Consider the following 9543-nt stretch of genomic DNA (forward strand, 5'->3'; position numbering starts at 1 on the left):
GATTATGTACCCCCACTGTAAATTTTAAGGATATTAAAAGTCACTGAGTGGTTCAGGACCATATAAATGCATATGGCTGCAGGCTGAATTAGTCATTTGACTATCACTCGTATTATAAGGGATACTGCAACCCCACTGTAAATAGTAAGGATATTAGAAGTCACTGAGAGCTTGTGACCATGTAAAGGTGCAGAACTACAGGCTAAGTGATACAGGGGACTCTAAGGGATACTGTACCCCTAAATGATATGGGCGTTAGATGTAACTGAGGGTTCTGTGACCATAAAAGACACAAGACTGTGGACTAAGTTATACAGTGGACCCTAAGTATCACACAGGTATTTTAAGAGATTGTGAGCCCCCTACCATAAATGTTAAGGATATTTGCTTTCACTGAGGGTTTTGTGACTATATAAAGTCATGAGGCTGCAGGTTGAGTTATACAGAGATCTTTGAGCATCATTCATATACTACAAGAGACCATACTCCCTACTTTAAATGATAAGGATATTAGTATTATATATATATATATATATATATATATATATATATATATATACTAGACATTAAGCCCGTTAAATTAACGGGCGCTAGAACATATCCGTGGGCAGGGCCGGGCCAAGTAGTTTGGCACCCTAGGCAAGGACTTCAATTAGCGCCCCCCTCATCTTGTATTATACACAGGTATTTTAAGAGATTGTGTGCCCCCTACCGTAAATGTTAAGGATATTTGCGTTCACTGAGGGGTTCTGTGACCATATAAAGTCATGAGGCTGCAGGTTGAGTTATACAGAGATCTTTGAGCATCACTCATATACTATAAGAGACAACATACTCCCTACTTTAAATGATAAGGATATTAGAAGTCACTGAGAAGTTCTGTGATAACAGAATGACATAAGTTTGGAGTTTTTCATCTATACAAGTGAGAAATCTCCATAAAACTATATATATTTGGTATTGGCGCATTCAGGAGACATAGAACATTCCAAATCTGCTGTGTTCTCTTACATAAATAAATTATGTTTCTGATATGTGTTTGATTTAGGGGAAACATGATTTTTCTTTCATTTTTTAGACACTTAGAAACCAATATCTTTTTACAGAAGTGGAATTACACCAAAAATCTACCACATTTTGAAAGCTTAGGTTGTCCTAAAAACGATATATTGTTTTTCTGGGTAAACTAAAAGACCCGCCCAGGAAAGGCCCCTAAAGTGAAAGAGCGCATAAAAGTACCAAATCAGCCAAATTGGCTGGCAGTGAAAGGGTTAAAGTTGAACTCCATTCAAAAACTTTTTTGGCTGATAAAAATGTAATTCTAAGCAGCTTCCCAATATCCATTCAGTCTTCATTCTTTCCTGTCCTCTGAATTGCTGGTTATAACTCCTGAAACAATGTACCTCTAAGCAATTTTTCTAATATCCTTTCGTTCCTCATTCATTCTATTCTCTGAACTGCTGGTTCGGACTCCTGAAACAATGTAACTCTAAGCCATTTTCAATATCCATTCATTACTCATTCTTTCATGTTCTCTGAACTGCTGGTTCTAACTCCTGAAACAATGTACCTCTGACCCTTAAACGATGTAACTCTAAGCAACTTCCAAATTTCAATTAATTCCTCATTCTCACTAGGTTTATAGACATGTGTAACTGTCACTGCAATTACCTGTCTGTCTCTTTCTGTTCTCTTAACTGCTGGTTCTGACTTTTGAAACAATGTAGCTGTAAGCAACTTTCCATTATCATTAATTCCTCATTCTCCTAAGTTTATAGTGATCGTGTAACTGTCATTGTGATTGGCTGTCAATCTCTTTCTGTTCTCTGAACTGCTGGTTCTGACTTGAAACAATGTATCTCTTAGCAACTTCCCAATATCAATGAACTCCTCATTCTCACTTGGTTTATAAACATCTGTCAATATTTGTTAACTGTATTAGCAAATGCCAAATAATACACAGTACCAGCTCCCCCAGTATGTTCCTTTATACTTATACTGTATACTGTCCTTTCCTTTCCAGAAAATACTCTCTTTCCGTGGTGCCATTGATTTGGCTCGGGTTAAAGGTGGCGAGATTGTGATCACTGATCTCAGCAATGCTTGCAGGAACAGATACCCCTTCCAGGTAAGTCAAAGAAGTTCCTTACACACATTGTCATTTATCAACACTGGGCAAATTTGCCCATTAACCCATTCAAATGACTGCATTCATTGTTCTGCTTGCAGCTGGCTTTAAACAGCTAATCACTGATTGGTTGCTATAGGTAACTGCCATGGGGTGTTGATAAATGAGCCCAATTGTCTTTTAACTGCCTTCCAATTATCTCAGATGTGGGTATGCACGTGAAAAGAGATGTAACATCATAGGACCCCATAGTCTCATTGGTCTCCTGTTTTACCTCATGCATTTTGTTGACAAAGTCCATGGAGATCTGAATGTGGAGTACTGTGTTTGCTACAGGAGTTAATTCTGCTTACAGTCGGCCTTAGAGGGGATTGTGTGGGGGTGAGAAGGAATGTAATGCTTCTCTGTCCATTAGCCGGACCCCCACCACCACTACCACCACAAAAGCTTCTCATAACCTGTACAGAGAGTTACCTAAAACAAATTCCATCATAAACATCCCCCCTATATCAAGCATATCCATTTATTAAATGCCTGTTATAGTATCAATGGGGCACAATGCTTAGAAATGCTGTTGGATTGTGGCCTATTGAGTAAAGCAATATTTAATACATTCCAAATCATTAGAGTTTCATATGAATAATACTATAGTAGGTAGAATGACCTTATCTCTGTGTATTTCAGCCCCATCATGTACATATTAACCCAGTCCCACAGCAGCAACTCACCTGCAGAGATTATTAAACCTCCAGTTCTTCAATTAAACCCATCTTTGAGCAACACCACACAGTTTTACCCAACCCTGTTCTGCACTTGCAGATGTTCATCAGCCCCAGCGGTATTATTTAGATACACAAAACGCACATCCCACACACACAATTGGTCAGTCACCTTAAGCAGAATGAGGCACAGGAGACCCTCCCCTTCATTATTCCACCATAGTTATTCAATTAAAAACACAGAGACATGTTTATGGGAAACCTGTTGGTGGGAACAGGAGATTTATTGATTTAAATACTCCATTCATTGGTTGGGATCAACAATAATCACAGCTGATGATCCAGAGGAGCAAAAAACCCCAGCACTTGGCCAATTTGAACTGAGGGTAAAAAATTTCTTCCTGACTCCTTCAAACGGCAGTCGTTTTTACCCTGGATCATGGCTAGACACGACACACACAACATAGACAAACACTCACAGACACACATAGACACACACAAACACACAGATATGCACAAACAGCCACAGAAGGCATGCAAGGAGCAGGGTTGCGTCGGTGGCAGCAGAACAGTCTGAAGAGTCTTCTGGTGGAATGCTGAAAAGAAAAAGTTTAGAAATTGTTAAAATAAAAATTAATTACAGCATATCCACTACCTGGCATGGCACCTTTTATTTTATATTGATCACCTGGTGCCAGTCTTGATTCCAATGAGAAACCCATTCCCAAAGGTGGATATGTGAGCCAGTGCTACAGCAGTCCTATCAGAGTTACCTACCTCTCCCCTCATTGGCCTACTAGAGAATCAGAACTGATATCTGTAGTCTTGGCCAGATTCTTACCCAGAGTACCTGGCACAACCTAAAGGCACCCCTACACCCGCCTAGCAGTTACGCACCATGACCGATCAGCACGTGAGTGTAGAAGGAGCCATACCCACTGTGGCCGCCATTCTTTTATTCTACTCATTCGGGCAGAGAGCCCATATGATTGGAACAGCAGGAAGTGAAATAGAGTTGCACTGGCCAACATGGGGCATCTGCAGATGAAAAGCAACAGCCAATAATTAGATACATTACCTAAATCCTCTGTAGTCCTTCCTTGGCCGTTTTCGGAGGGTCAGCCTTTCTACCTCCGGAGGAGCTTCTTCTCCATCTACTCGCTCTTCTTTATTCTCCGCTGCTGGATCTTCCTCTTCATTTCTTTTCCTCTTCATTCCTGCCTGTTCTTCCACTGCAGGAGATTGCTCCTCCATCTTCTCCTCCACTGCAGGGGCTTGATCTTCTGCAGGACCTCCTTCTTCTGCTCCCTCTTTCTCATTCTCTTCAAGAGCTTGCTGTACTTCTCCAGGAGCTGCTTCTTCCTCCTCTTCTTTCTCTTTTGCTCCTTCTTTCCCCTGTGAGGCAAGGGCTCCCTCTTCTGCTGCTGCAGTGGCTCCATACTCCTTTTCTTTAGCTGCAGGAGTTTGTTTGTGCGTTTGTTTCTTACTAGGTTTGAAGGGAAGAACATGTAAAATATTGAGTCATTATTGTCATTTGTTTCCAAAGTATTGCAACTACAATTCTGATCACTGGAGGATTAAAATAGCCAGATAGACTTGTACCTAAGTAGTAACATTGTACCTTCTACACACCTGTCCCTACTGTAACACATTGGGCAGTTACTGAGCTGAGAAAGTTCCATGCTGGGTTTCACGCAGTGATACATGCGGAGATAGGTGCTTTGGTTGTAGGGACCTAAAAAAGTTCCACAAGTTTCTGTGCTATTTATTATTAGTATGGCCAAAGCACCCAGAGCTATGAGAAAACATCTATTTTTTGAATATGTTATGTGCCAGTAACTGTAATTGAAAGTGGTAATTGCAAAGTACATACCCAGCAGCTTCCCGCAGCTTCTGCTCCCTCAAGAGCTCGATGTGGAAATGCCGAAAGTGATGTTTGATGGTCTGTCAGCACAGGGGAGGCACAAGGATAGGAGCAAAGAGGAAAGAATGGAGACAATTAGGATTATGCCTGTACGTGTGCTGCTAATAGTACCTTTATATGCTGAGGGCAGTGAGGGTGTGGGATTCCCCGCCGGCAGTTGATGTTGAGGCATTGTAATTATGAGCATCAGCCTTTTCTCATCATTGGGAGAAAAACCAGTTCGCCCCCAAATCACCCCAATGTACAGTTGTCCAGGTGAACTTACATTCTGCAGCCGCAGATACTCATAGTTCTGCCTCCGGTTTTGCAGTCGTGTTGGATGACCCTGTGGAAGAAGAGAGTCAGTGTTAAGCGCTTCTTTGTACCAATGCCAATATTGTGCCCATGTGGCCCCTTGTAATAAAACTCTACGCAGTGTCTGTGCATAACCCCATTTTTATTGCTGGTGAAAATGTCACTTGGATGGTTGACTTTAGATGCCCCCCCTCCTCCCAGGGGAGCAGGAGATAGAATAAATAATATTGTTCTTAATTATTATAGAGACACACAGTGAATAATAACCTCTCCTATAATAATAATATACTAGTGACACTTACAGGAGGCAGCTTGGCATTCTTGAGGGAGGCACGTTCCCTCTTGAGCACTTCCTGTAACATAAAGAAAGAAGCGTGAGATAAGAGCTGGCAATCTAATATCATTTGTTCCCTATTTATCAAAACCTCTATTCTGCATTACATACCAGTGAGTCGAGCATTAAACTGTATTGGGCAATGTTCTCCTTAGCCCTCATCCTCGGGTCCTCAATACACGTAAGAAGGAAGTGTTTTCTGAAAAGGAAAAATACCACTGAGCATTAATAAAATATTTTCCAGCCTTATTGCCCTTGCAATTAGCCCCGGGGCAATAGCAAATGATTCCCAACATGTCCATTTATGTTTTACTTACAGGTTGAGGTTCTTGCTGTTTTGGTCCTGGTAGTGATCTTCTGCAGAAAAAACACATTTCCATTAAATACTGAGCTAAAGGGTGAAAATTCACATATAATAAAACTAAAAACATTAGGAACTGATAAAGAATATTGGATTTTACCGTAATAAGAGGCAAGGGCCTCAAAGTCTGTATATTCCTCCCTGAAGTTCTTCAGGACGGAGTACAGCGTCTGTAAGTGAAAGGAAAGAGCATTAGTGACAGAATACTAAAGGGCTCTAAATGCTGCTCATAGTCAGTCTCGCTCTGAGGAGAGTAGAGACAGAAAAGGGTTTGGGGTTTCTATGGGGCAAACATGCCAGGAATAAGGACATTGTATTCTGAAAAGGAAATAAACATAGTGATAGGATTCCCTGGATGTCTGTTCTACCTGCACAGATGCAAATGGTATGGCAGCTCCCACCTATATGTATAAAGGAAATGGTGCAGACAGCCAGCCAGCTGCTTATGGAGAGCTTATATAGAAGGGTGAAAGGGAAACACCAGTTCAGATGAGAGAGGAACTTTTAACACACAGGCATTACCTTGAGAGATGGATTTCTCAATGATTTCTCCATCGTCGAAATCTAAAAGGACAAATGGACATAATCAGGCAAAATGAAGTCACAGTTAAAGGGTTTGTTCACCTTTAAATTATTTTTTTGTATGATGTAGAGGGGTGATATACTCAGACAATTTTCATTCGGTTATCATTTATTGTTTGTGGTTTTTGAGTTATTTAGCTTTTTTTTCAGCAGCTTTTAAAAATGTTAATGAAGACCAATTGAAAGTTGCTTAGAATTAGCCATCCTATAACATACTAAAAGTTAACTAAAAGGCAGGCCATCCATTTATTTCCTTATCTGTATTCCCCCATTTATATGAAACATTGTTCCACTCAATGATAAAAGCCCATTATTAATGCTGCTGATGGATTTGCTTCTTATAAATCCCATATACAGTAACTGTATGGGCTCATATGCACAAAGCCACGTGGGACTCCACCCCCCAAGTGAATTTAGGACAGACTCGCTGAAGAAGAAATCAAGTGCTGTTGAATTTGCAAGATTACCTCTTAAAGAAGATTCTCCTAAGGGGGAAAAAAAGGGGGCGGCACAAGGCCGGGCCACCCCGAGGGGGGCCTTCCCTAAGGAACCCCTGGCTCTCTCTTACACTGTTCAGATGAAGATGTTATTAACTGAACAATGGAGAAGCCAAAAAAACCCAGGTGTTATTAGGCAGGTGTGAAGCACAGAAGTCGCTGTCCAAAAATGCAGGAAAAGCACCGTAGCAATCTGTATAGAAAAGAGAATAAAAAGACAAGTTAATGAATTTAGTACTTAATATTTCCTATATAATACAGAGGAAGGCAGAGATCTATTTTCCCCTAAACTTGAGCTTTGTGTCACTTCTAGCAGGTACTGGGCCTCAGTTCTAGAATGCTGGAAGTTTCCTCACACAGTCAATTTGCTGAAAGCCCTGAATAACTGCCAAATCCTGGTCTGTGTCTCCCAACCAGCACTAACATTAAAGGCATCTCCCAAGCACATTTTATGGGAAAAGTCTCCAAATTCACTAAAATCAGGGAGAGGAGCAACATCTGCTAGTCTGTGGGCATCACCCAACCTTTTCCCCGTCTTTCTTTTACTATAGTAAAGGTTATTTGTCAGAAAATCTCTCAGATAGAATATACACTTAACACAGATCCAACCAACGGACTAAACTAACTGTCAAATCCCTAGGGTGAAGTCTCCTCTCTTCTATGGGACCTTGCTATATGTCCTCCACTTATTTGCTATCACCCCCGCCTGTCCCCATGGCACTTGCATCTGCTAGTTCCAGACTTGTATAAAGGGAACATGTATTTAGCTACAATGTTGGTACATAAGAGCAGGGCACATCATACACCCAGGGGGCAAAGGGCAAATCTCTAAGGAGCCTGTCAATACTGGGAACACTAATTTATCAGCTTATGTTGTGGTACAGGGGTCCCCAAATGTTACCTTCAGTAGATAATGTGAATATCTGCCGACAGTCCTGCATTAATTGCCAAATCCAGGGTCTGTGTCTCCCAACCAACACTAAGAGTAAAGGCATCTCCCAAACACATGTTAGGGGAAAATCTCTAAATTCACTAAAATCAGTGAGAGGCACAACACCCGCTAGCCTGGGGGGGCAGAAAATCGCCCCAATTCCCCCTCTTTTTGCACTAAAATAAGGGTTAATTGGCAAAAAATGCCCAGAGGGAAAGTTTGCTTACCTCTCACCACAGTGCCAACCAACGGACTAAACCAACTGTCAAATCCCCATGTGGAAAGTCACCTCTGTTCCCTGCTCTTAAAGGGGAAGTGTCCCTTGTTGATGAGTGAGGTTTATATGGCATTTATTTCTAATTAGATGTGCACTACATACACAGCCTATTAAGTACACAGAACATTGCTTTGTATGTGTGGCCTATTGAATCACTGCAGTTACTTCAGTTACTGCGCTGCCATATTTGTTGGATCCATTCATTCATCAGCCATGGTATCAATCAGTGCTTCTGCTGTTGCTTAGTCTGGTACAACCGGTTGGGGCCTTTGCTTGTAGGGGATCCCTTCTTCAGGTAGAGATGGGGGTTACAATTGTATTTATTGCTTATTGAGCATTTTGTGATTATTTGGAATATGTCCAGCCAATCTTGCTCAGGGATTGTGGTTTGAGTCCATTTCCCAAGACTTAGTACAGTTGGGTTAGTTGGGGGGTTTGAGTTCCAACAGGACCCTGTACGTTAGAAAGAGTCTGTGACGTGTATTCATAGCGCTATATGTTTCAAAGCTGGTTAGTGGTACACAGTATTTTCTATTGATATAACGTTTCAGCTGTAGGTACCTCCACTTGTTCCCAACTCACTGCTTTCTTTGTTTTTTAGGAACATGGGGATATGGTCTTTTTCCGTGCCTAGAAGGTGCCTCGATTGAAGATTCTGGAGCCCAAAAACAGTTTTGTATCCTTTATCTCAATCCCAGGTAAGTAGTCAGTATTGTTTCTTATTGGGGTCAGCGGTGATGGATGTGGAGCCAGTGAACAGTTTTTGTTTAGCTGGTGCCATATAATTAAGCTATTGGCGTTCAGTGGGTGTTCTAGGATGAGGGTTGGGGTTTTTGGATGTACAATTTATACAGGCATATGGTATGGTACAGACTAATTTGTATAGGAAATACATTAGCAGAAATTCCTTGGGTTAGCAAGCAAACAATGGCAGGGCTGTTGGCTTTTCAAAGCCTTATAGACAGGATGTAGGCCATAGAGTCTAAAGTAGGGATGCACCGAATCCACTATTTTGGATTTGGCTGAATCCCCCGAATCCATCTTGAATGATTTGGCCGAATACTGAATCCTAACCCTAATTTGCATATGCAAATTAGGGGTGGGAAGGGGAAAACATTTTTTACTTTCCTGTTTTGTGACAAAAAGTCACGCGATTTCCCTCCCCGCCTCTAATTTGCATACGCGGGTTCGGCCAGGCAGAAGGATTCGGCACAATCCGAATCCTGTTTAAAAAGGCCGAATCCTGGATTCGGTGCATCCCTAGTCTAAAGCGACCTTCTCAGGTAAGTATTCATTTAGGGTAGAGACTATTCCCAGTATCTTTGGAGTGCTGGGTATTCCAAAAGGGTGTGAAACTGCAATATGCTGTTTGCAGCAAAGGCATAGTGGTGAGAGCTCCCGAGTTTATTCTGTGCAACTTTTCTTGGGTATGATTAGCCCTATACACAAGATAAAGCTGTAGGATTTTACATCTAAAGTATCTCTTGCCATTGTGT

General features: G+C 41.4%; 1 protein-coding gene across 1 annotated transcript; it reads right to left on the reverse strand.

The window, feature by feature from the left end:
• Window positions 1–3098: 3098 nt before the first annotated feature.
• Window positions 3099–6393, reverse strand: LOC121397289. The gene is made up of 9 exons (XM_041573900.1): window positions 6283–6393; window positions 5861–5930; window positions 5717–5756; window positions 5511–5598; window positions 5368–5418; window positions 5037–5096; window positions 4721–4791; window positions 4140–4333; window positions 3099–3109 (listed from the first exon to the last, which is right to left on the reverse strand). Exons 1-9 carry the CDS (start codon window positions 6313–6315, stop codon window positions 3099–3101), a joined length of 618 nt encoding a protein of 205 aa, XP_041429834.1. The 5' UTR covers window positions 6316–6393.
• Window positions 6394–9543: the final 3150 nt, after the last annotated feature.

This window comes from Xenopus laevis, chromosome 8L, assembly GCF_017654675.1.
Source record: "Xenopus laevis strain J_2021 chromosome 8L, Xenopus_laevis_v10.1, whole genome shotgun sequence".
Classification (NCBI taxonomy): domain Eukaryota; kingdom Metazoa; phylum Chordata; class Amphibia; order Anura; family Pipidae; genus Xenopus; species Xenopus laevis.

What these genes read in the sequence shown, in the direction of transcription:
- LOC121397289 (XM_041573900.1), bottom strand. Translation starts at nt 6,315, where the DNA reads ATGGAGAAATCATTGAGAAATCCATCTCTCAAG. An exon ending in GTTTAATGCTCGACTCACTG is followed by an intron (nt 5,419 to 5,510) that starts GTATGTAATGCA and finishes TTTATGTTACAG; the next exon opens with GAAGTGCTCAAGAGGGAACG. An exon ending in AGTATCTGCGGCTGCAGAAT is followed by an intron (nt 4,792 to 5,036) that starts GTAAGTTCACCT and finishes CTGTGCTGACAG; the next exon opens with ACCATCAAACATCACTTTCG.